Genomic DNA, 26,703 nt, shown 5'->3' on the forward strand with positions numbered 1-26,703 from the left:
TAAAAGATATAAAAAGTGAAGTAAAAAGTGAAATGCTAATGGTCGGTATGTTTTTAACGGTTACTGCAGTTTAGAGTCATTTTATTTCCCAACAGATGATGAACATAAACATTTTGTGTTGCTCTATATGAGACAAGAGATGTAATCAAACAATGAAACAAATCTGTTGTGGTCAAATCTATAAGGGTGCAAAGGGCTTTACTGTTTCTCACGACAGTTTTTGTAGAACAGCGCTACATAGAATTAAGTTAAGTTCTTATTGATATATAAAGATAACAGTAAATATATAACAAGATCCATAAACTCTCTATTTAGACCCTGAATGCGTGTATCGATTTTTGTGAAGATCGGTCAATGTGAACGCGTTCCAGGGGTCTCGGGGGGGCACCGTTGAGCCATTTTGCGACGCCCTTTGAAAATTCCTCCAGAACACGTACTTTTCAACCACTTTCTAACTTTCTGCAAATTTTGGTAAGAATTGGATCATGTTAAAGCCTCAAAAAGCCAATTCGTTTGCCCGAAACAATGTGATGTTCCTTTAAATCCATCTGATTGTTTTGATTATAAACCGCGCCCCCTTCTCCGACGTCACAGCGCACGCTCCCGGAAGCAGTGTCCCGCACGTCATGACGTCGCCCCGGCGCTTGTGACTTGACGGAATGGACGTGAGTTCCGGTCGCGGCGGGTCCGAGAGTCGGAGCGGTTCCACCGGAGGATGAACCGCGAGCCCCCGCGGACACACCAGCAGCCACAGCGCCGCGGGTTCGATCCCGGAGCCGCAGACACCCCGCACAGCGTGAGAGTGAGTCCCCGCCCGCCCGGGCTAGCTTGAAGCTAATGTAGCATTGAGTGTTTACTCCCATAGATCTATGTTTACTCCCCCCAGGAGAAGTCACATGGGTCAAACTGTAACGTTTTTAATTCACTTCCGCATGAAGAGGAGTGTGTGGGTCCGTGTGTGTGTCCGTGTGTGTGTCCGTGTGTGTGTCCGTGTGTGTGTCCGTGTGTGTGTTGCCCGAGGAGGACGGAGACATGAGGACATGAGGACAAGAGGACAACTTCCAACATGGCTGGTTAGTCCCAGGAAGCAGCAGGGGCGGATCCGGTTAGAACAAGGGGCCCCGGGCACCAACAGAGGGGCCCATCTTCCCAAAGACCACATGTGATTGAGCCGTGACTTGTGTGGACTTGATGCTCGTTAGTTGTTTACTTGTGTGTCTCATTTGTCTCTCGTTGTCTCTTTGTTGTCTTCGGGTTGGATGACACGGCCAAAAAGTGATAAAGATATAAAAAATTATCCGATATCCACGACACCCGTCAAGGTTTTGGTTTTAAACTCTCTCCTTAAAACTATTAAATCTGCAGTTATTCAATTACGTGTTATCTCCTCTAGGACTCCATATTGATTTGTTATATGGTTATGATTAATATTTAAGCCCTAATCTGTGGATCGTTATTTGTCTCTTAACGATCATTTGGTCTCTCGATGGACGTTGTTTGTGTCCTTTGATCTTTCGTTGTGACTCTTAGTCTTTTGTCTCTGCCATCGTCATGTCGTCATTTGGACTTTTATTTAGTCTCTTTAGTAATTTCTCTCACTTATGTCTCTACATTTGAATCTTCCCGTGGTCGTTGAGTCACTGTGGCGTCCCCCCCCCCCCCACCCCCCACACACACACACACACAATACTTTGAAGCGAGGCTCTGACTCGTGTGCGGTCGTCCCACTTGTGGATCCGTCCACGAGGCCGGTGCCTGAAGGGGACGAAAGTTAGTTCCACTTCAGTTTACTGTGATCTGCAGCTGTATCCCGGTAAAAATAGAACTACAAATATAGAAACTCACAAAAAAGACGATTTGAAGACATCACTTTCATTTCATCATTTGAATATCGGTCCCAATAGTCAACACGATGTTTTGAGCGACCTTTGTTTTAACGAGCGGAACAGTTTTCATAATGTGAAACTTCAGAGAAACACTGAAGAATCTTCACTCGCTTCAGGAAGTGAAGACAAACTTCTGTGTGAGTGACTCAGTGGGTTTTCGCTGACCAGCTTCTCTTTTAGACGATGAGTCATCAACTCATGACGCCACCGTAGAAAAGGTAAAAAACAAAATAGAGATTTTGATGCACTTGATCTAACTGTGTCCTCCTGTGTCCTCTTGTGTCCTCCTCTGTCCTCCTGTGTCTCCGCAGTGAAGAACTCGGAAGGATGAACAGGAATCAAGATGATGTGAGTAGCCGAGCTCTTTCCCATTTTCTACACAACACAAGATTAACTTCTAAGCACATTTCCTCATTTAATAATTCAACCATTGATATTTTTAAAAAGCATTTCAGGAAAAAACATCTGTGTTGATGAGTGATATGATGAAATATAGATGCTATTAGTTTAGCCCAGATACAGTAAAACACACGATTATTTTAATATAAATTTAAATGTATAAAAGTGTGTTTTCTGTTTCCGTCCTCCAGGAGTTTGTTGCAGTGCGGGTCCAAGATCCCCGCATTCAAAATGAAGGCTCGTGGAATTCATATGTGGACTTTAAAATATTCCTGCATGTGAGTATTAAAGACAATAAGTGTGCAAATGCTGTGTGAAGATGTGCTGGTTTTTGTGACGTTCATATTTATAAGTTCCAAACTTCTTGGTCTGATAGGAAACCATTTAAGAATCGAAGGAAATTTAAAAGTCTATTTGCTAGCGGGAAATATTTGTAGCCTCAGTTTTGTTGAGTTTGAGAAAACAACAAGTTGATAACAGTTCTTTTATCTGAGTGGTTTTCCAGCCTTCGGCCAGTTTTGTAAACCTCAGATTGATCTATTCCTCCTCTGGTCTTTATCTTTTTATTTCTCCTCGATATGTTGGTGCTGCGACACGAGCATCTCTCTAAAATATTTGAAGATGAGTCAACTCCATGATGCCCAGAGGACGTTTTATTCTAGATGAATATCACCGGTAGTTGTACGACAGTGGAGCAGTTTTTTGCCACTAAGAAACAAAATTGGTTTTCTGGCGCTACATAGAACAGGTCAAATAGAAGCAGTAAACAAGCTGGAGCTGCAGATACCACTGTCTTGATTAGATCCCAGTCGAAGCTCCAGTCTGTGGAAACCACTGCAGCCGACAGATTCCTGCTGCGTGTGGACACGAGCTCTTATCGTTGTCTCAGCACGAGGCTGTGTGCAGGAATGCTGAGTCAGCACTGAGGCTTCGTGGCTGTTGACTCGGGAAACTGGTAACGATCGTGTGACATCACATGATCAGGCATCACTCAGCCTGTGGTGGATTTGTTGATGCATAAAGTGGGAATCAGAAAGTTAAGAGTTAGTTTTCCTTTGTTTTCAGATCCACTTACAACTTCCAGGAAAATACAACGCTTTCATTACCTGTAAACTATTAACATTAGATTAAACCTTTAATATTTTTATTAGGAGGTAAGGCACAGTAGAACAAGAATCAATGTCAAATTTACATTCAGTATCACATAATCTCTGTACGACAATTTACAATATATAGAGATATTGATTTAAAAAAAGAACCCTGTGCATCTCGATGGGTTAAGAGTAAAATATACAGTCTACCTCCTTGGATGTTTTTCTTAATTAAAGAACCACATGAACGTGGTCCTGCGAACAATACATTACACAATTCAATGAAAATAATAATAATAATGATAAATAAATAACTGAAAATTCTATTAAGTAATAATTAAGTATTAAAGCTGCACAGTATAAATAAATAAAAATAAAGTAAAAAAAAAAGAATAAGTAAGATTTCCATTTCTATTGATATCTTTCCTCCTTTGGATAATGATCAATGTGGTATTAAGTCTTAAATGATCTTTGTAAAGTCACTTATTATATTTCTTTATTGATAACGCTGCAGGATATAATGTTTTTTCTGTCAGAAAATAGTAAAAAATTACTTATTTGTTGCAGATAAATCTAACACCTTCAGAAATATAAATATAATCTAGATATTTTCATATTTGACGTAGAGAATCTCCCGTTTGAGCAGCTGGAATCAGGAAGTGTTTGATATTGTCTTCAGTGGAGAGCTGCTGCTGCTTCACACACTCGAGGAATCGGTTCATGTGTTTTAATGACGTGGGAATTGAACCAGCGCTGTAATTGATTCGCTCCCGTCTGAAAGCGGCTTGTTATGCAAACATAAGTGGACTCTGTCCCACGCTGGAGTCATGTGATCACGCTCTAAAGTCATTCTACTGACATTAGTCACAAACATACAGAGAAGCACTTGTACAGTAAATTGGTTTTAAATCATTATTTATTGTCAAATCTTGTGAGAGAACAAATCAAGAAATGTTATTTTGCCTCTAAATACTTAATGTCTTGACTTTCTTGTGCTCATTAGTTCCTTAAGGGAATAGTTTTAATTGGATGTTTTGAGAGCTAATGAAAAATGCATATTTTAAAGACTAAATGCCTCAAGGAGAAATGGGCTTCAACATTTTGAATCTCACCGCTTCAGTCAATTATTTACTGATTTAATAATAACAATTTGTTAAAGAAACATGTAAAATATCACCTACTTTAACCTTTTAATAGGATTACAGCTCCTCACTGTTAAACTGAACTGTGGAATCATGTGTTTTTGTCCCCAGACCAACAGCAAAGCGTTCACAGCCAAGACGTCGTGTGTGCGGCGGCGCTACAGCGAGTTCGTGTGGCTCCAGAAGAAGATGCAGAAGAACGCTGGCTTGGTGTAAGTTCATCGTCCCGGTTTGGGTTTTTAAATAATGATTCATCCCAGGTCAGAAACGTAGGAGAGTGGCCTCATATTATTAGATTAGATTAGATTAGATTAGATTTATTTATTTATCCACACAACGCGGAAATTCACTTGTTACAGCAAAAAAGAGAAAAACAGAATTTAAATAACAGTGCCGAAGCAACAATAAAAAAGAAAGATCAAAATATATACACTACTAAACTACACATAATGAGAGTAAAAATATACAGAAAACAAAAACAACCTGCAAAACAGACACTGTGCAAAAGCAGGTACTGGGGAGAAAGTGGAGTGATGCAAGTGTTATTGTAATGAAAACAAAAGTATTATAAGTAATATTGCAACAGTAGTGACCATGATACAGAAAAAATAATTAAAAGTAAGTGACCATAATATAAATAATACTACAAGATAGTATAAAGGAAAATATAAATATTGCAATATACTGTAACACTACTATGAAAGGTGTTAACAATACATAATAGAGTGTGTTTCCCTCCCTCTCCTGCTGGGAAAAACACAATTAAATCGAATTTTAACTTTATTCTTTTGAGTGGAAACCTTGTCAAAGCTACAGTACACTTATTTAATTATTTAGAAACCAGTACAGACTAACTGGTCCATTAGCATTAGGAACTGAAGCCAGATATTTCCCTCACGAGTCTGTGGAGCCTCAAATTCATCAGGTACCAAGAACCCGGTTCCTCTGAGTCACTCTGATAACACTGTGGTAAAGTAAGATGCCTCTGGCTGTTTATCATCTCTGTGACTCAATTAAGTAAATAATCTGAAACCTCTGCTCGTGGTTCTTCTTCCAGGCCCGTCCCAGTTCTTCCAGGAAAATCCTTCTTCTCCTTCTGCAACGAGGACTTCCTGGAGCGGAGGAGGAACGGACTTCAGGCCTTTCTGGACAAGTCAGTTCTTCACCTGGTTCTTGTGAAGAACAGCATCAGTAAAGAGCTCAGTGTTTAATCTGCTGTGGCTCTGAAGGTTCCCACACGTCCTGACCCTGTGTCCCTGTGTCCTGACAGAGTGGTGAACATGACCGTGTGCCTGTCGGACAGCCAGCTCCACCTCTTCCTGCAGACCCAGCTGCCGGTCGGCCACATCCTGGACTGCGTTCAGGGCCACACCCCCTACTCGGTGACGGACGCCATCCTCACCTACGCCTCGTCCAACTGGGGCTTCGCTCAGGCTCAGGAGGACGACCCCAGCAAGGAGCCCAGTCTGACCGTTTCCTACGAGTCCATGGAGAGGTAAGGGGGGGGGGATCTGACCTCAGGGGTTTATTGTTACTAATGGATGGATGGATGGATGGATGGATGGATAGATGGATAGATAGATAGATAGATAGATAGATAGATAGATAGATAGATAGATAGATAGATAGATGGATGGATAGATAGATAGATAGATAGATAGATAGATGGATAGATGGATAGATGGATAGATGGATAGATGGATAGATGGATAGATAGATAGATAGATTACTTTATTCATCCCCGAAGGGAAATTAAGTCGTCATAGCAGCCGGTATATTTGAATACAATAAAATACAATAGAATAAAATAAAAAATATTGAGGTAGAAAGAATAAAAACAGAAACACAAGATAAATAGGTAGATAAGGTGCAGTGGCAAGATGATGGTAATAGTACTGATGATATGATGGTAATGTTATTGTTAGACAGTATATAAAAATAGTACAGTATATGTAGTATATAATATAACATAATATATATTTATATATGATAGTAATTATACCAATATAATAGCAGTATATAGTAATAATGGCAGCAACAGTGTATATATAATAGTAAATATAATAATAATAACATGTATAAATATGTGTATATACAAGAATATACAAAGAGTATGATATAATATGATATGATATATAGTAGAGGTATAAATATAAGTATTTGACCATACAATAGATAATATACTATGAGTGTAAGAATATGTAGACAGAGTGTGCAAAAGACAATATTATTGTATAAAATGATATATAATATCAATATGGTTTATATTAACACATATCACATATGATGTGAAGTAAGTGTATATGGAGCGGAGTGTTGTACAGTGCAAGGAGAGTGTGGAAATAATCTTTAACTTGAGTCTTTAAATTCAGCTTCTTCTCAAATGGTTTGTGCAGGAGCTGCCTTTAAAGTTCAAGACTTAAATTGTTCAGCATATTCGGGTTCGTTCTCTTTTTATTATATAAAAATATAAAGTGGAGGAAGCAGCAAACACACAATCTGTCCGTCACGCTGCTAAGGAAGTAAAAGACTCGTCAGTAAAACCCAATAACCACAACTTGGTGACTTCAGCTTTTGAAGAAATGATATGTGTTAAGTTGTGACTTGCTGTTTTTTATGTAGATTTTTATGAAAGCTCCTGTGTATCTGCCTCTGGGTCGAGTTATTAACAAGCACCTGAAAAATAACCAAACAGATCAGCTTCAAATCTGCTGAAATTCAACATTAATGTGATTAAACTCCTTGTCTAATAATTAAAGTGTTGTTGTTGGTACAAAGTATTATTTCACCACCTCTAACAACCAAGTATCTCTAACTTCCCGTTTGATACGAGTGGTTTCCATCCTCTTGAGTCCCGGCTCAAGTTGAGAACGTATTTCTAAACCATGTGAAAACCAGTCCTAACCAGTTTCTCTCTCTCTCCCACTGAACAGTCCGGCTCCTCATCAGCCGAGTCTTCAAGCTGCAGAGACCTCCAGGCCCGAGCCGCTCTCCGCTGGAGACTCTGATCCTCTGGAAGGTTTACTGCAGCTCCGTGAAAAGGACCAGGCAGAGTCAGAGCCCGAGGAGGAATCATCAGTAACCATCTGCCAGAGGAGCGACCACCTGGAGGCCGAGGTCGAGCGTGAAGCCTCAGAGGCCACCTTCTACCTGGGGGACGTCCAGGAGGAGCAGACCCAGCAGAGGAGCTGCCAGATACAGACGCCAGTGGAGGTGCACTCGCCCGTGGGGACTGGTTTCCAGAGCGAGGTGGAGAGTGCAGAAGAAGAAGAGGAGGAGGAAGGAGGTGTGACTTTAGATACAGAAGAAAAGACTCTTTGCCTTTCAGAGGTGGACGATCAGCTGCTCAGTCCTGAGGAGGAACATATAGAAATCACCTGTGAGCCAGAACAATGTAGAGATCCTGAAGTTATATTAGATTTTAAAGACAATGACTGTGAGGATACGAGCATAGGAAGTAGTGACAGATCTCAGGAGGAGGTTCTGGAAGTCGAATGCTCTGAGACGCAGGTTGTAGAAAACCACGTCAGCTCTGAGCTAAACCACGCCCACATCACGGAGGGTCAAGATCCACACGTCCGCTGTGAGGAGGAGGAGTCAAAGGAATCAGACAGCGAAGACAGTTCTGAGTCTGAGAGCAAAGACGAGACGAGACCTCAGTCAGGAATCCACGTAGAAACAGAGGATGTGCAGAGCGTCCCCGAGGAGGACAGACCCGACGCCGTTCAACACCTGGACCAGGCTGAACAGGAAGTGGATTTAGTGGCGACCAGGGACGAGAGCGACGAGGACACGCACTCGCTGCCGTCGTCCAACGAGAGCATCGTGAAGGTCAGCGACGAGGAGAGCGTGTGTGACGACGGCGAGGAGTCGCTCCAGGACGTGAACGGCTTCGTGAAGATGTCCGACCTCGACGCCTCCAGCAGGAACATCCTGGACCTGCAGATGAACGGGTTCCCGGTGGAGAAAGACGAGCGGCTCGACTCGACGCCGCTGGACCTCAACGCCACCGCAGCCGCTGGAGACTTGAGTGGAAGTGGAGACTTCAGCGTCCTGGAGAGCAGCGGCGTCCCCGGAGCAGCCGAGGAGGAAGAGGAAGAGGAGGAGGAAGAGGAGGAGGAGGAAGAGGAGGAGGAGGAGGACTCACGAGGTTCAGGTGGACCAGCTGCAGAGACGCCCGAGGTCCCTGAGGCGGCGGAGGGACACGCCCTCTAACACAGACTCAGTCCCACACAGATCAACAGGGTTCGTGGGCGGAGCCAGTCAGATCGTTGTTCACCTCCTGATCCTTCAGAGTCCAACGAGGACAGAAACCACTCCCACTCAGACCTTAGGCTCAAGTTGTTTTAAAAAATAGTTTATTTAATTTTAAAACTGTATTCTCTTCTTTTAAACTCAGGGACACTAAACACTGGCACCGTTTCTCTCCCCCCCCCCCGCTCAGGTTTACAGAAACAGATCTGGTTCCCTGATCAGAAGCTCAAGGTTTTATTGTTGTAGCTGAAATTACGACTTTATTAAATCATGACAAATACATTTGAATTAAAGGATCAGTTTCTAATTTACTCACATGTGAGGATTTTTTTTTTTTTTTTTTATGAAACGCGACATTAAAATGAGAATCTCTGGGTTTTGGTCGGTTGATCAGGACGTGTGACATCACCGAGGTCTGAGGGAAGTTCAACCTGACGTGTTTCACCGTTTCCTTGATCTATAGACAGAATTATGAATGATATGAGGAACAATAATCAGCAGATGATAAGTGGTTCCTTCTGCGTCGCTGATCCTGCATTAACCACAAAATCCTCGTTAAACAAATAAACGGTCGACAGGAAACGCTCGAGTGCTTTGACTTTAGATTTTCACGTTGACACGCGGTCACATCAGAGACCTGGGAAGCGGCTCGGGGGTCCGGGGGGGTCCCGGGCGTAACGTGAGGCAACTGGGAGTGACAGTGGACCGGTCAGTTCCAGCAACGTGAACAGAACAAAGCACAGATACATATTTCTGTTTGGCTTCATGAACAATTCTCCGAGTAATTGAATCATTTTCGTTAATTTACGTCGAGTCGCTTCCATAACTAACGAGTTGTCGTCACCTTCTGGAACAAGCTCAGTTCTTTCACTGGAGTTTTCTTATCTCACGTCACAACGCACAACGCTGCCTCTTCACTAACTAACCCCAGGTGAATAAAGGTGATCCTCACTGGTTTGGAGTTAAAGCTTCACTGACGGGAGTCTAACTCACTGGGAGCAGTGGATTCACTGGTTCCTTCACACTACTGCTGAGTCCAACTCATTTAGATGCTTTTAAAAAGGGATTTAAACCATCAAGCTTTCACTGTGTCACTGTTCAATGTTCATGAGTCTGACTGTACTGGTCCAGTGATCCTGAACTGGGGGACTTCCTGTTGGATTCTACAGATCTGAGTTCAGATTTCCTTCTGCACTGTTAATGAGAAAATGAGTTTGGAGACAAAGCCACAGATTCTACAGAGACTTGTTTTATTACCTGAGTGACGTGTCCATGTAAACATAGAAAATATAATTCACTATTTCATATAGTTTGTTTTTTCGTCTTCATTGTGTCACATGTGACTTTGTGTAATTCTATCGACACACATCTCGTGCTTTTAATACACAATGTTGGAGCAATGCTGACCCCTAGTGGGTGGAAATGGAGCAAGATTAATAATAAAACTGAATTTAAACAGTAAATACTTGACATTTGAGATTTCATTTATTTTTCATACAGTATTTAGTTAGAAATATTTCACATCACACAAAACAAATGTGGATTTTGTTAAATGAATATCAGTGATGGAAAAACAAATAAATAAAATTCACTCGATCTACATTTTCAACCAGTGAATCAATAACAGTCAGAATCATATTAGTTGAAAATAATCATTCAGTTCCTAACAGGGCTGCTGCTAAATTGTTTCTTTATTGTCAAATTATTATTTTCTATTAAATTGGTAAAGATTAGTTTATAAAATACAAGGAAATAATAAGGAAATTCTCCTTTTCCCATTTTTGTATTAGTCTAAAAGCCAAATATTTTCCATTAATAAAAATTACACCTGCAATTTGAGAAGCTGGAACAAGAATAGGTTTTATAATTTTTCTTAATAATTTAAATTATTAGTATTTATTGATAAACGGATGAATTAACTGCTTCATCTCGTTTGGCACGAAGAATCCTTTCACGTACGTTCGTGCTCTGAAAGAAATGAGCAAAACTGCAGCAGATTGACAAAGAGATTTTAATTTGTATGCAAGAGAATAATAATTTACATTCTGTATCAGAGAGAATATTGAACTTTCATGAGCTGATCCGGAGGCCTGTCAGCAGCAGCAGCTCTGTAGTGAAAAAACAAAACAAAAGAAAAACACACTATCAGATGCATCAATAATTCAGTTTTCATTTGAATCTGCGCCTTTCTAACAGTATCAGGGAATAATTTTCTTAAATACCACGTCTGACACTGCAATCGTGCTCCTGCTGCACATATTAATTCTCACCTATCGCCCGCTGCAGCGTTCAGATTGCTCTTTGCAGTACTTCCTCCCGCCAGCAGATGCCATAAACAGCAGGTCAACGACTGAATGTACCTCAATGGCAATCTGGACGAGCACCAGGGGACAGTTTCTGTGCATCAGGCCCCAGTAATGGTCCATAACGCTGATGATAAGAGAGAAGCTGGTACCTGTCGCCGCTCACAGGATGTAGGCAGGGTGCAGGAAGTCCTTGGGGACGATACCCAGGGCGCCGTTCAGCTCGCCGACCCACCAGCCGTGAATGTTGTACTCCTGGAGCAAAAGTGAACAAATAAAGATCAGTGAGTCATCGAGGAGTCGGAGGGAGAGTCAGCGAAGCAGCAACGAGCAGCAATCTCACATTTTTATTTCATTTTAATGCAACGCTGGTCTCATAATATTAACACAAGAACAACCATTTGAATGATTTGAGCTGCAGTTAGGTTTTGGCCTTTTGCTTTTCAGTGGCTGCTGAGATAATAAAATTAAGAAATGTTCTTCTGCTGTAGCAAAAGGAAAAATCTAGAGAAGTCGAGAACCAACACAGGAAGCAGCCGTGTGCGATATCCTGTGAGACATCAACCTGGAGGCGTTCGCTCCAACATGTTCTGAACAACAGGAGCAAGACACAGGCTGAAATAAAACTGCTTTTTAGTCACGGATGAAAAGACACAACGGCTTCTCCCCAGACTGATTAAAACTAAAGTTCATTTTTGTGTTGTGATTAAGAGAAACAGAGACAGGAGCAGAGATTCTCTCGTGTGAAATCAAATCAGGTAAATTCATAAAGGGATAATTCACACATTTGCCTAAAGGAGTTTTATAATCGGACTCCGTTCATTCTCACATCACCAAAACAAATAACAGAATAAATAACAATATTGACATTAGATGAAATCCACTGTAGCTCAAGCTGGTGTCTGAAAACATTAAATCTGAAAATCCTTTTTATTTCAATGTCAATAAAAACCTTTAGGGTTTTTTTTGACAGCTGCTCAAACACAATCAGCAGTTTAACAGAATCACTTTGTGTTTTCTGTTGCTTCTGACGAGCGTTTGACTTTTTATAGGTTTAAAAAGAAAGTTTCAATCAATTTAAAAACAGATACAATTAATATTGAACGGCTGAATTAAAAAGAATGTAGTAGTTAAATATGAGGAAGTAGTTAATCCGGCGGGAGGAAGATGAAAAATATAATTTCAACTCTGTTGTTTGAGGCTAAAATGTGGCTTTAAAATAAATGTGTTTTTAATGTAAATCTAATTGTTCCTGTCATCGGATCCTTTTTAAAATTCATGTTTTTACTTTTCCTGTTAACGACGTAAACAGGAAAAGTAATTTAAAAATCTAAATTACGTCAAGTTGTGGACAGAATGTGATATTTTATGTTGCATTTAATCATAAAAAATAAAACGCATGTTAGATAACATCCCAATACACATTCATTTGGTTCTTCTGTTAATACTCAGTTAAATAATCCAGACATTCACTGAAAGGGAAAATATTCTATAGTTGCATTTCATAAAGGAGAGTGCAAAGAAGTTGTATTTATATTATTTTAAATTTAAAAATAAATATAAAATGTGTACATTGAATACTTTTTAAATTCAGGACTGAAGTAACCACACGTAGATCTGAGCTTCATGAGAGTCTTAAACCTTCTGGGAACTGGAGTCAAATCCACCAGCGCATCTTCTGATCCCAGTCGGGAAAAGATCTGCACTCGATCAATATTAGGCCTGAGACCAGGAGGGGGGGGCAGAGCGGAGGAGGCAACAGCCGGCCTTCGTTCCTCCCTGTCCTGATGGAGCGGGGGGGGTGTTTGAGAGTTTACCACCGAGGAGACTAACCTCACACCAGGTCTGTGAAATCACTCGGACGCAGACACACGTCTAAAAGACTTGGATTCTGTCCTCAGGTCGACAAGTCGTCCAAACGCCTCGGGGTCATGTGACCTGCGGCGAGTTGGTCGTGTGTTTCGTCTCTAACGGTCGACCCCGGCCTCGTGGTCGTGACCCCAGACTCAGACTCAGACTCTGTGTGTGTTTCATCAGGAGAAAAGGAAAGTTCGGTCCTCATAAGAGACACGGAGGGAAAAGCCCGGGTTGTGTGAAACCTGGAGAGAGGGTGAACAGAGGAGGAGGAGGAGGAGGAGGAGGAGAGGGGAGACAGACGGACGGGGGGGGGGACATCGAGGAGAGAGAGAGAGACAGTTTCCCTCTCCCTCGGGGCCGTGGCAGCTCTATTCCAGCGACCGCGGTGACAGAGATGTGTGTTTATCTCCGCGGCCCATCTGTGCAGCCGGGCTCACGCCACAGAACGCTCTTTAGGATTATCAGCAGCCGCCATTTTAATACGGCGGCTGCATCGCCGAGCGGCTGCCGATGGCGGTGGAAGTCTGTCAGGCGTGCCGAGGCCATCTTGGAAACGGGTTCACGCAGAGTTCACACCTGCTGGAGCACGCACATTCCAACAGGAAGTGATCACACTGAGACAAACACGTCCTCGCCGTCTGGTGGTGAAGTACGATTTGTTTTGGTTGTAGTTTTTGCGTCTGAAGCTTTGAAGTGCGGCGGCCGGGGGGGGGGGTGTTTCGGTGAGCGATGGGCCCAGTTGTTGAGGATCGGTTGGAAATGGAAGACGCTCGGGGGGGGGGGGGGGCGGCAAACAGCGCCGTGTTGTGGTGGCTGCGGCGCGGTGACTCGTTAACCTCCCGGTGACTCCTCTGCCGAGAGAGAGCGAGTAGGGGAGGGGTGTTGGGTGTGGAGGGTGAGGTGTGGGGGGGGGTGAAACGAGCATGGGCGGGGCTGGTGCTGGTGCTGAGAAGGAAGGAAGGAGCAGGTTGCCATGACAACACCTGCAGTGTACCGGGGCCGCGATCGTTTATTTACCACTCAGGGGGCCGGGGCTAATGGTGGCGGCGGCGTTCTGATGGGCCCATCGCTCAGGGTCGACCACGGGCGCAGGGACGGAGTGACAGGCGCCCGGGCCCGGAGCGGGGGGGCGGTGGGGGACGGGGGGTCGGATGCGGTGAAAGACAGCGGGGGGGCGGTTGTCGCCTCACGCCATCGACTGAACCTGAAGGAAACACATCTCGACTTCTTCAGTAAAAATTAGGAATTCTCTGTGTCTCTCTTCTCCAACACACACTCGTGCTCCCTGATGACACACACACACACACACACACACACACACACACACACACACACAGACACACACACACACACACAGACACACACAGATGCATACAGAGCAGGAGCTAATCAGCCGGACACATGAAGCATCTCCTCCCGGCCGGCAGCTGACGGAGGCCTTGGGCGTGATGGAGCGCAGGAAGTCGCTCGTTGCCCTGCTGCTGAACCCGCCGCCGCCCGGGTGTCACCTCCCTCCCTCCCTCCCTCCCTCCCTCCCTCCCTCCTCTCTTGTTTTCCCTCTCCCACCCCCCCCTCTCCCTCTCTCTCTCTCCCTCTCTCCATCCTCTACGTGGACTCATCATCAGATGCACTGCAGCTCTTCACGCTAACAAAGAGGCATGAACACCTTTCGCCCGTTAGACGCCTGTGATCTGTAATCTGCAATCGGGTTAGAGAGCCCCACCCCCCCACCCCGCTCACCCCCCCCTCATCCAGGTACACTTCGCTAATGAGCCGATAATACGTGAAACCCGGAGAGGGGGGGGGGGGGGGGGGATGCTTATTTCTTTGATTATCATAAAGATTTCTGAACAAAATAAAAGCAGAATCCTGTTGAAATCCATCCAGGAGCATCGGAGGTGATTCTGATTCACGAGCAGCTACTTAGTCTCCATTTGATTTTTCCAAGTGGGTTTTTAATTAAATCAGTAAAATTGGCTTCAAAGTGGAAACATGACAGATTATTATTATTATGAGAACATTTGAAAATATCTCCGGGACGATGAGATTTAATAAAAAAAGATAAAAACCTGCTCGAGCTCCTGGGATCCGAGCGGCTTCACTTAATAACGATTCAAAGTGGATTTGTGTTTGAGTGTCTGTAACGACGGCTGTTTACGACCCCCCCCACCCCCACCCCCCTCCCCCCCCCTCATTTATAATAATTAAGCAGAATGGATCGGGGGGGGGTGGGGGGGGGTTGCTCGGACACGGTTCTGGGCTATTGGCTTTGGTCTGAATAATGACCTACTGTAGTTGACCGGGGGATGACCTGCTGCCTCCTGCGTGACCCCCGGACCCCAGACTCACCCCCACCCCCCCACCACCACCACCACCACCCCCCCCCCCCACACACACACACCACCCCCTACCCCCCCGCTACTCCGGGTGGTAAATAGGATGTCTTGCCTGTCTATAGCGTCTTGGTGTCTATGGCCACAATAGCAGCCGGGGGTCTTCAAATGGGAGTGAGACAGAGAAACGGAGAGGGTGGGGGGGGACAGGGTTCACACAAAAGAATAAAGGCCCCCCCCACCCCCCCCCACTGCTTTGTCTCTCTAGCTTGACTTTTCCCATCTGATTGTTTGCTCACTTTTGCTTTTCTCCGGCTGCGGTGACCTGTGGCCGGAGCCGAGAACCAGCTCCAACCACCGAGAGAAACCAGTGAAACCAGTGATGACCCCCCCCCCCCCCCCTCTTATTTTCCTTTTTTAATTCCATAATAAGGCTAAAAAATCCCGGGAGGAGGATTCATAAAGCTCTAAATCAGCTTTATTATATTATATTTTATTATACTGTATTACACTGCATATTGTTGCAGTGTAATCTGTTTTGCTTTTTGCATTTTGAATTTCACTTTTTACTTCACTTTTTATATCTGTTGTCTTTTATACATTTTTATATAAATATGTTTATGTCTAAATAAATGCTAGCTTGTATAAATATTAGAAAAAGTGAGTAAATAAGAAGTACATAGTGAGTAAATATATATTGTTTTTTTTATTATTATTATTGTTTTTCTTCTGTGTGGTGTATTTATTGTGTTTTTATGTTTCTATGTTCATTGTATGCACCAATAACCAGAGCAAATTCCAGGGAGGTGTAAACCTACTTGGCAATAAATACCTTCTGATTCTGATTCTGATTCTGATTCTGATTTACGTGTTTGCATAAGTTGGATGACGCCGTGCTGTTGCAGGACTCGGCCACCAGGTGTCAGTGGTGTCCATGTTCTCTGTTGTCTCCTACAGGCAGATGAACACTTCAGGCTAATGGGAGATGACGACGCTGAGCTTTGGGAGAGGCCGCTGATTGGCTGGTTCGTCTCAGAGTCTCTGAGCTGTGGTTGGACAGCCGGGGAGGAAGAGAGAGACGTGAGGAGGGCGATGGAGAGAACCAGGGAGGAAGAGAGAGAGAGAGGTGAGGAGGGCGATGGAGAGAACCACTCCATCCCGCCGGTGGGAACACAGGAATGTGACGTCTGACCTGTGGAGCTCATGTCTTGTGATTGTGGATTCATAAATTAGATCTGAAGAATGCAGGACGAGCTCAGGGTTCGGTCGGTGTGGGACAATGAACGCACACGTCAGGGAGAAGTACAACAACAGCGTTTAGCAGCTGTGATGGATGAACACAACGCTGCAACAACACACACACAATGTACAACACACAATCCCGTCTGCATGTTGGGAGAAGCTGCAGTTTAGATCTCAACAGTTTAAATCAAGTGAAAAGAGAAAAAGGTGTGATGAGTGTGATATAAGTCATCACACACTAACATGTCATTGTGAAGCCATAATGCACATTAGAGAAAATGCAAGGTCTCGGAAATGAAATGCCAGAGTTAAAAAATATAAAAAATAAAAAAAGGAAATCACCAGATGGATTCCCCGGCGTGTTTCTTCCTCGTGATGCACCACCACATGAATCCTCCTGAACTAACGGGATTCATACGAGTTGTGAGGTTCCTAATTTATTGACTCTGTCGGTGACACGCAAACGTGCGCGCGCACTGCAACAGGAAGGGGTGGGGGTGGGGGGGGACACAAATACAGTAAAAATGCCCCCACTTTACAGTAAGTGAGGGATCAATAATGATGGACGAGCGCCTTTTATACAATCGGCGTGTTCTCCTCAGTTCACAGCCATATGACACTCGGCCCGTGGCGATCCCGCTCGGCGCTCCAGCCGTCAATCACATCCCGGCTTTAAAAATAACAGTTTGTTAGCACCATTGATTTAGCACTTAGAGCGTGTCCTTATTACCTTGTAATTATGGTCAGTGTTGACATAACAGCTCAGACGAACCAGGCCTCCCACCCGCTCGGGGGATTTATGGGCCCTGGTTTTATTACGGCCATTTCATGTGTCCGGGTCCCAGTTAAGCGACAGACTTGAGATCTCGCCAAGGGCCCGTATTTCACTCACGGAGGTCAGGGGTCCTCAGGAGTCCCCCCTCCCCCGTGAAACTCCTCCCACAGGGCTCGTTAAAGGGAATCGCCGATTACAGGCCGTCATCCAAATAACGCCGTTCAGGACGCAGAGCGAGACGCGGGTGGAGTCGTGTCGCAGGTGGAGGAAGAATCAAACATTCAGGAGCTGTTGGGATTTCAAATGTTTAACTATAGTCTGTGCTGACAGAATTCCAACCAAAGAAAGATATGAGTAGTTTTAGTTAGATATTAGGCCTTCATACGGATTATTAGCAATAACCTTTTGATTCTCAGAATGTTCAATCTAGTGAAACTGGTCCGGCTCCCAGCGGTCTGATAAGCTCTGGAGGTCAGACCGAGTGAATTTGTTGACTTCCTGTTTGTGACATTGTTTAGTTTCGAGGATGCGAATGTTGACACAGTCAGGATTGTTTTGCTATAGCAGAAAACATAATAATCGTTTCTCCAATTGATAATATTCGTTGGCCGTCCTGGCATCTGCTGGTTCAAGGCCTTTCATGAAGTAAACAGGTTGTCTAGCAACTATCGGAGTAGTAGGAACGTCAGTGGGAGTGTCTTCCTGTTCTACTTCCGTATTCCAGAAGCCAGGAGGATGGATTACGACTGCGCACTTCCATAGAGGAGGAGGAACGAAGATCTACTGTTATAGAATGGACAGACGCCGGATGTTCGTGGCGCTATGACACGACTCACGTGTTGGAAGCCCATTGCTTTGCTGTAACCTGTTTATTGTTTCCTAAATAAATACTTTGAGTGACTAAACTGAGTTTGGCTCATCTTCTCTTAAAGGATAAACGAACACGCTCCACAGAGCCGCTCGGACTTCTGCGGTGAATAATTTACGGCCTTGCTTCAGACTCCGGCTTTAAATCCTGTGGAGGAATCTTCTCTTGTGGTCTATCACTATGAGTTGTGACTGTGAGACGCTGCAGCCGAGTCCTGCTTCCAACCTGGACTCTGGCTGTTAAGCTTTCCATTGAGGTGTTGATCTGATCCACACAGTGAGAAGTGATCCTGCAGCACAGAGCCAGCCCCCCCCCCCCCCCCTTGTTTCCCCAAGCTGCCTCTGTCTTCTCCGTGTGAGAAATGAACATTGGCTGTTTTGACATTTCCTCTCGTCCACCAGCACACACACAGACACTGAACGCTGCCGTCTCATTAATCTGCCAACGGAGCCTCAATTAAAAGTCCATCATGTGCAAAAAAGCATATTTCACCTGAGCCACGTCTGCTGTTATAAATTAAAAGGCTCATTATTCTTATTCAACAAACAACGACACTGTTTGTTTATCCAACAAAATCTAAAACCTGACCTGTGGAGCCGGTGTCTTGTGATTGTGGATTCATAAATTAGATCTGAAGAATGCAGGACGAGCTCAGGGTTCGGTCGGTGTGGGACAATGTGCACACACGTCAGGGAGAAGTACAACAACAGCGTTTAGCAGCTGTGATGAATGAACACAACGCTGCAACACACACACAATGTACAACACAAACTCCCGTCTGCATGTTGGGAGAAGCTGCAGAGAAACATCTCAACAGTTTAAATCAAGTGAAAAGAGAAAAAAGGTGAGATGAGTGTGATATGTCAAAATCTAAAACCTCAACTTCCTCAGTTCCCTCCAAAGGGAAAATATCAAGTCTAATTAAGATTCAGCTTCTTTATCGAAGGAATCGCGAGGTTGAATCCATAATCTCCACCTGAAGATACAGAGAATAAAGCTGAAGACGCTGTAGCTTCCTCCTCTCGCTGCTCATCAGATAATTCAACCTCAACACAGAAGGTGATGCTTCAGTCGGGGGAACAAGTCTCTGGAAGCATCTCAGTGAAAGAGCCCAAAGTACGAGCCATTGATTTCCAGTCGGGTGTCTTCTCACCGGTGGATTCTCCGCATGCGACCACGAGTTCCCCATAAAACACGAGGAAACAGATTGAGAGGAAAGAGCAGAGATGCACCTGCAGTTTGTGTCGAAACAGAAAAGGAAGAGCGTCGCTCGGCTGCCTGCTCAATTAACCCGGGTGATGGAGGCGGAGTAATGAACAACAGCTCCATTACACAGCGAGCCGATGGCGCTTCACCCCCAGAGGCCGGGGAACCGACCACGCCACCGCGGCTGCAGCGAGATGCAAGCGCTCGCCGGGATGTCGGGCAGATCAGCAGGTCGAGGGAAAGCCAATCAGGACGCGGAGATTACTGGTTTAACCCCTCGAAATAATTAACACATTTTAAAACATCGGCATCACATCGGAATCGAGTCGAACACGAGGAGAGCGAGCGCTCGGAGATTGTTCGTGTCAGAGGTGAAATGTAGAGAATTTAGAAGATTAGAATCTATTAGTTTTTTTCATATTTAATTGGGAATTAGAAATTTAGATTCATGAAGTGCAACACAAACTATTTAATAACAGCACGTGTCCCCTACTTCCATTTTATGCTCAAGTCCAAAATACGCAAATAGAAAAACAGGCTGTGGAAGGAAATTTGATTTGTGACTCACTTCTTTGTGTGTTTATACACTTTAAGCAATCTATATATTTGTATTTTTCTTTTTAATTCAACTTTTTAAGGCCCAGAACCTCTTTGGTTCTTGCTGCTGACGGAGATGCTGACCTTGCTAACCACGTAGATGAGGTCTCCTCTCTGGAAGGCCAGCTCATCGGGCTCGTCCGCCTCACAGTCCCACAGACACTGGTAGTAGTTAGCGTAATCTGATGACCAAGCTGGAAGGAAACGCACAGCACAAATTTTAAATTAACAAACACGACGATGGTGATTTTCGTGAACTATCAGGCTGGAAACGTTCTCATTATGAGTCGATGAGTGTGATGAGGTTCTGACCTTTCTTGCTGAGGTTGTCGCTGCTCTCATCTGGATCCGGAAAATCCTCTTCTAAAAAAAACACACAAACAGAACATAATGATATTTGTGACGGAACATTTATACTTGTCTGTTGACCTTTAGGACGGAACTTCATTTTTCCACATTTTCTGCTTAAAGTAAAAACAATTTTTTCCTGAGATTTATTTTGATCTCACAGGAAATAAAAAGCATCGTCAGACTCTGGTGTCGTTCTCTCCGTGTGACGGAGTTCATCAGAGACCCAGACAGGACGAAGGTGAAGAACACGAGTTTCTGCCTTTACGACACGTGGAGGATGGCGTGTCATCGACTGAGGGGCGTGGCCTCCGCTGGTCTGAGAGGTGACACCGTGATACGCTGCCCTCTGTCTCCCACATCCATCCTCTACACAAGCAGGCTGACAGCAACGCCACAACCCAGCAACACTATCCACCTTCCAGCACAACCTGCGCCTCTGCTTCCAGGAAGAGCAGGACGGACGACACACACACACACACACACACACACACACACACAGACACACACACACACACACAGACACACACACCCACTGTATATGCACCACATGTGTATTTGTGACCATCAGAACAGTCTGTGTCTGGATGCAGAAAGTCTTTATCGCTCTAAAACCCACACACTGTGATTCAAATTAAATTTAAAAAATATTACTAGATTATTCGATTTCTATTTTATTCATACATGATGACTAAAAACAACTACATTTTATTTGTGTTTGCAAAGGGATCCAAACATCCTCCTCTGCTGTGGAGAGGAGCCTCCTACAGTCCAGAGGCTCCGGGCCAACGGCTTCTATATCAAAGTGATTTAATTTTCCAGTCAATAAAATCAGTCATCAGCTCCAACGCTTCATTCCACCGGCGACTGAGCCTTGTTCTGAGTTTTCAGACAAAACTGAGGGAGCAAGAAAACGATGCTTCAGTCCTCCTCTGCATGTCTTTACACATTTAATATCCATAACTCTAGTGAAATAATCCTAAATCTGAAAGGTAACTCCTGCAAAGTAATCTCAAATAATCATGAGAGCATTAGCAAGGAAAAAGAAGACGTGTTGAACACAAGCATCTTTCCTCATCAATGAAAATAACGATAACACTATATTAATTGCACAGTGTGTGATCTGTGTGCAGAGGCTGGACGTGAGCACCAGGGAGCAGCGCAGTGATTGATCAGTGAAGAAGTGAGAAAGTGAACAAAAGAGCCCGACACCCGATATGCCATCTGTGGTCAGGCTCGGTCCCTCCTCCCAGATGGCTCTGAACGCCGGCGTGACACTCTGAAGACGGATCTCCCTCTCACCAGTGGTTTTGGCGAAGGTAATGTACTCACCGAGTGAAACAGAATCTTGATGAATCTGATTTAATAGAAAGAGTGATGGACGACGGCGCTGAGAAGATCGGATCACCCGCCTTTTGTCCTTCTGGGGATCTTGTAGCCGCCCTGACACACGGGAGCGGCTCAGTAAAGACTTTCTCTCACACGCACACAAACACACAAACACACACAAACACACAAACACACAAACACACAAACACACACAGCTCATCTCCTAACGGCCTCAATCAAACTCCAGTTTCTATAAAAGACTCCACGTTCAGAGCTCCGGGACGATTTTTTACTTCCTTTCAACTAAACTGCTGTTGCTAGGCGACTTTTAGCAAAAAAACTCTGCTTAGTGGATTGAATTGTGGAGCCTATTTGTTGCCATGGCAACATGAGCTAATTGGATGTACCATGACAGAGCATTGGGGCCGACCTGGCTCTCGCTGATTTCAACAACATACAGTAACGGATCCTCAGCGTCGGGAGAATCCGCTCCTCGTCCTGTGTGGCTCTGCACCCCCCACACCCCCCACCCCCCCCGGTCCGGACAGGCTTATTAGTGTTGCTTGATTTAAAATGAGCGATCAGCCCGGGTGTCGTGGTGATGGGGGGGGGGGGGGCACCTGGCAACACGACCATCGCGGCCACGGAAGCTCATCACAAATATTTTCTTGTTGCAAACCCCCCCGAGGGCTGGAGTGTGTGTGTGTGTGTGTGTGTGTGTGTGTGTGTGTGTGTCTGTTTGTGTGACTGAGTGGGCGTCGACCACGGCCTCATACCTGGCAGCACCTCGTAGATATCCTCGTCCTCTTCACCAGCCTCCGCCGCCTCCCGCCCGGCGCCCGGCGTGGCGTTCCGAGAGGCCTGGGCGGCACCGGGCCCCAGTGGGGGGGGGAGGGGGGGCAGCCCATCGATGTCATCATAGGTCTCTTCGTCCTCCTCCTCCTCCTCCTCCTCATCGTCGAAGGGGATGAAGTTGGAGCTGAGATCTATGAGGGAAGGAGAGACCACGTGATGTTTGGAGACGGAGCGCCGCACCAGAGACACTCACATGTATTAAAAGAGTAAAGTGAGAGAAATGCCTGGATGGTCACGGACCAGGACACGTGCCGCAGCTCTAACAAACAACCGAGGCTTGTACTCAGGCGGCATAATAATGATTTCTATATTTTTTATTGTGTTTTTCATTGATTCAGTTATTTGTCGAGTCTATAAAATGTCTGAAATTGTGAAGAACATGCGAACGTCTTTGAATTGCTCACGCTTCATTCCTTAAAATCAATTCAGTCGCTGATGAACAGAGAGAAGCAGCAGATTCTAGAAGCAAGACGTTCGGTAATGTTGCTCAACAATTTAAGATGATTTCTTCTGGGTCTCTGCATCGTTCACATATTAAATTTAACTTCTTTAAAAACAATTTTGTGTGAAATTTGATGCCCGACTCAGCTGCTAAAGTATAAAAGACGTCACTGACGAGCAGGAGGGACAAAAAGACCTGGAATTATTAAATGCAGGATTTTGTTTTTTTTACATTTCTATCACATTATTGTACTTTGTTACTTCCTAAACGTGTAAAAAATATATTGCAAATAATCATCTAGATAAACAGCAGGACATGTATTGATGAACGGATAATTTTGCGTGAGGTCATAGGTCAGATTCATTAGTAATCTGAACTTTTAATACAGTTTGTGCTAAAATCATAAAGGAGAAATTCATGACTTATGTTTCTGACCCTTTTCTGTCTATACACTGATCCATAAACTGGTTACTCTTATATTTTATACGTCGTATTTTCTCAAACCATATAATATCTTATTATGCATCTATCCTCAGTCGGTCACTATCGAGAGTGACCAGAGAAACAAAAGCAGCCGTTGCAAAGCAGAATGAAGCCTGGTTCATTCTGAGGTTCATTCAGGAGGATTTAAAGGAATCATCTGCTTCTCCTGCATCTCGTAGTAAAACCGGACTGGAAGGAAGTAAGACAAACTGCCGAGTGTCGGTTACTTCCCGCAAATCGGTGGCCCAGCCCGAGCCCGTTTTAGAGTCGCGGCGGCAGCAGCGCTCGCTCAGACGGAGGAGGCGTCTCATTGCAGGCGACGGGCCACTGCAACACAGGGTATCAGGTCCAGGCAGAAATCAATGTCACTGGAGGATAACCAGAACATCTACCAATCAATTTCCTGTAAGTTGGAATTTGGTAGGAGGGTAAGGGGGGGGAGGGGGAGGAGGAGAACTGGAGCTACATGATGGTGCACGTGACACACGGTGGGCGACTTGTGGACTCGGGAGATTCAGGAGTTGTGTGCAGCTGGTGATGGATTCGGTGGTTTTCACTGGAGTCAGAGAAGATAAAAGACTCTTTCACTTCTGACCTTCCAGCTCCTCGGAAACAACGAGAACCCTCAGAAAGAAAAGAGGCTTTATTCCGCTTTAACCGGGTTTTATAATTCATCTTTGTGACTATTTAAAAGTTAATTTTATTTATTTAATCCAAAAATCTATTTCTTTCCACTCATGACTTTTTTTAAATCTCCTTGTCTGTGTTGGGAGCCAGAAAGCAACAGTCTCACCTCTCAGGACGAAGTTGATCTGGTCGACCCACTCTCTGGCCTCCTGGGGGCTGCTGGCCGTGAACTGGAGGGACAGAGCGGCAATAATCCAGAAATTATCATCTCATCTGCAGAAGCATTACGCAGAAATAAAAGTCCTTTGATTTTTCCTCTTTGAGATACAGAACAAATCTCTCTCTCAGTCGGCTTGGAAATAAAAAAGCTAATAGGAAAATTCCCCTCTTAAGATAGAAAATTGCATTAAATAGAAATTACATTGTAGGAATTATCAAAATATTAGAAGAGTAATTAAAATATTTAGGACATATAAAAAGTCAAATCTGCCGGATAACAATATATGAACAATATTTATTTAAATAAACACAATCACAAATAAAAGGTTTTCATTTTACGTGGATGAATAATTTCAGATCTAATCACATAACACATGTAGTTGTTTTTCAGATAAATTGTCACTGCTCCCTAGTGGACCAACTACGTAACAGAGTCTGTTTCTGAATTACATAAAACCATCAGTTTCTTTATTAATATAGATATTTCGATGTGTTTTAGATATTTCCCAGAGAGGAGAGAGGCAACTTTTTAAGAAAGGACAATTCCTGTCGTCTCAAAGCATCTAAGCACCAATTCCACAACATCATCTCTCGCCTCACTTTTAATTCCCAACACACACACACACACACACACACACACACACACACACACACACACACACACAGACACAGACACACACTTGTATTTGCACATGGGGGTCGTGGTGCTCATCCAGACCTGAAACGCTCGTCGTCCAGGAGCCACGAGTTCGAAGCAGCAGTTTTTCCTGGAGTCTTTTCTCAGGTTGGGCACCAGCTGCACATTGTAGCCGCTGATGTAGAAGCAGCCGTTCTGCTGTTTGTCTGTGGGGGGGGGGGGGACAGGGGGGGGGGACAGGCTCTGGGGCTGTTATCTGATTCAGTTTAGGTTTTTAGCTGTGATGTTTCTGCATGGTGGATTCTCATACAAACCTTTTTCACCGCGAAAGTAGTAGAATATGGAGTTGTTCAGGACGCACCATCTCTTCTGCCACTCGGAGCCGAAGAAGCTGTGATCTGATTATACACAGATATGAAGGTTTCTATTAATATACAGCATTTGCACTTTTCCTTATTGAGTAGAATGTCTGGAAGCAGCTGTACCTCTTCGTTTCTTCTCCATGTAGCCTTGTTTCAGGATGTTGCTGAGGTCCTGAGCCGCCACAGGAGGGATGTCACTGAAGTCTGTGAACACACACAGTTCATCTGGATGAACATAGAGCCGCACACATAGATACTGAAACTAGGGAGTAAAACATTTCTGATCAAATTTAATAAATTGGCAATGATTCCCAGGATGTCTTTATTAAATCCTTATGACTGAAAATGGAATTGAGGCTTGATATTTCACAGTTTATATATAAATAATCTGAATGAAAATAGATCCCAACACGTCCTAGATACTGAAACTAGGGTCTAAACATTTCTGATACGGATTTTAAAAATTGGCAATAATTCGCAGGATGTCTTTATTAAATCCTTGTTACTGAAAATGGAATTGAGGCTTGATATTTTACAGTTTATATATTAATAACTATAATTATGAAAACACCAATACGACCAAATATATGGGAAAATAAACATGATTTTAACAGGAATACATATCTTTCCAGCATTGTTTATTCTGTAATATGAAAGTTTACACATCGCCAAACATAAAAATGCAGATTTCAACTGACAAATCATTGTGGCTCTAATCATTTAACAAGTCAAAATTCTCATAACTTCTTTAAATGCCTTTTTTTTTTAGCCACAAGTTCAAAATGCAAAAATATTTGATTTATAATTAAATTAAAGCAACAAATCAAGCCACAAGATGAATCAGCTAATTTTTTCACCACTAACGCCTACTAAGCTGCAGCTCCACACACACACACACACACACACACACACACACACACAGACACACACATACAGGCTCCGACCCTGTGGATCAAATACATCCCTGCTGGCTGTAGGAAGCCGGGATCGATACGTGCACGGTGCTGCTGAGCGCTGCACTCCATTCATCTGCTCACATTGCACTTTTAATGGGACCAACCTTCCTGTGGGGACTCCAACAACTCTCATCCATTTGCAAAGTCAAACTTCCAACATGAGAGGACAATGGCACAACCTTAAGAGCCTCGAGTTAATTAGTGCAGTTGTTGGGAAAGCAATGCACGATGCATTCCCGATGGCATTAAGTCGACTGAGTCATTTGTGCCGGAGGAGAAGTTTGGAGATGACTTTGCTCGGCTGTTTATGTTTATGGAGACGCTGGAATCTATATGTGACTGTACGTGAACCACTCGTCCGCCACAACACGTCCGGAGAAGCGGTTTGAACCGGCTGCTCCTGGTTCAGGACGGTTCAGAAGTTCTAACGAGGAATGAGCTCACTTGACCGGTTGTCTGGCCTCCAGTCGTTGACCCCTGGTTGACCTCTAG

The 26,703-nt window shown here is 44.1% G+C and overlaps 2 protein-coding genes across 3 annotated transcripts in view; one reads left to right on the forward strand and one right to left on the reverse strand.

Moving 5' to 3' along the window:
* Nucleotides 1-631: 631 nt before the first annotated feature.
* snx11 (sorting nexin 11) lies at nucleotides 632-10,235 on the forward strand. 2 transcript variants are annotated; one of them, XM_061095596.1, is made up of 7 exons: nucleotides 632-802; nucleotides 2,198-2,234; nucleotides 2,477-2,563; nucleotides 4,630-4,730; nucleotides 5,576-5,671; nucleotides 5,789-6,013; nucleotides 7,452-10,235. In XM_061095596.1, the coding sequence occupies exons 2-7, from the start codon at nucleotides 2,214-2,216 to the stop codon at nucleotides 8,731-8,733; spliced, it is 1,812 nt and encodes a 603-aa protein (XP_060951579.1). In that variant the 5' UTR covers nucleotides 632-802; nucleotides 2,198-2,213; the 3' UTR covers nucleotides 8,734-10,235. The 2 variants fall into 2 exon arrangements, with proteins under 2 accessions (XP_060951579.1, XP_060951580.1); XM_061095597.1 differs by lacking the exon at nucleotides 632-802 and adding an exon at nucleotides 1,738-2,023.
* A 531-nt stretch (nucleotides 10,236-10,766) lies between these two features.
* The window catches only part of skap1 (src kinase associated phosphoprotein 1), a 31,322-nt gene continuing 15,385 nt past the window's right edge, over nucleotides 10,767-26,703 (reverse strand). Inside the window, exons 5-13 of the mRNA XM_061095492.1 lie at nucleotides 25,379-25,459; nucleotides 25,208-25,291; nucleotides 24,975-25,099; nucleotides 24,204-24,267; nucleotides 22,407-22,616; nucleotides 20,266-20,316; nucleotides 20,038-20,147; nucleotides 11,228-11,330; nucleotides 10,767-10,880 (exon numbers count right to left, since the gene is read on the reverse strand). Of these exons, the coding sequence (XP_060951475.1) occupies nucleotides 11,238-11,330; nucleotides 20,038-20,147; nucleotides 20,266-20,316; nucleotides 22,407-22,616; nucleotides 24,204-24,267; nucleotides 24,975-25,099; nucleotides 25,208-25,291; nucleotides 25,379-25,459 (818 nt within the window). The 3' untranslated portion in view covers nucleotides 10,767-10,880; nucleotides 11,228-11,237. The remainder of the gene's footprint in view (nucleotides 10,881-11,227; nucleotides 11,331-20,037; nucleotides 20,148-20,265; nucleotides 20,317-22,406; nucleotides 22,617-24,203; nucleotides 24,268-24,974; nucleotides 25,100-25,207; nucleotides 25,292-25,378; nucleotides 25,460-26,703) is intronic.

The sequence above is a fragment of the Limanda limanda genome, chromosome 21, assembly GCF_963576545.1.
Source record: "Limanda limanda chromosome 21, fLimLim1.1, whole genome shotgun sequence".
In the NCBI taxonomy this organism is placed as follows: domain Eukaryota; kingdom Metazoa; phylum Chordata; class Actinopteri; order Pleuronectiformes; family Pleuronectidae; genus Limanda; species Limanda limanda.

What these genes read in the sequence shown, in the direction of transcription:
- snx11 (XM_061095596.1), top strand. Translation starts at nt 2,214, where the DNA reads ATGAACAGGAATCAAGATGAT. An exon ending in CTTCAGGCCTTTCTGGACAA is followed by an intron (nt 5,672 to 5,788) that starts GTCAGTTCTTCA and finishes GTGTCCTGACAG; the next exon opens with AGTGGTGAACATGACCGTGT. An exon ending in TCCTACGAGTCCATGGAGAG is followed by an intron (nt 6,014 to 7,451) that starts GTAAGGGGGGGG and finishes CCCACTGAACAG; the next exon opens with TCCGGCTCCTCATCAGCCGA.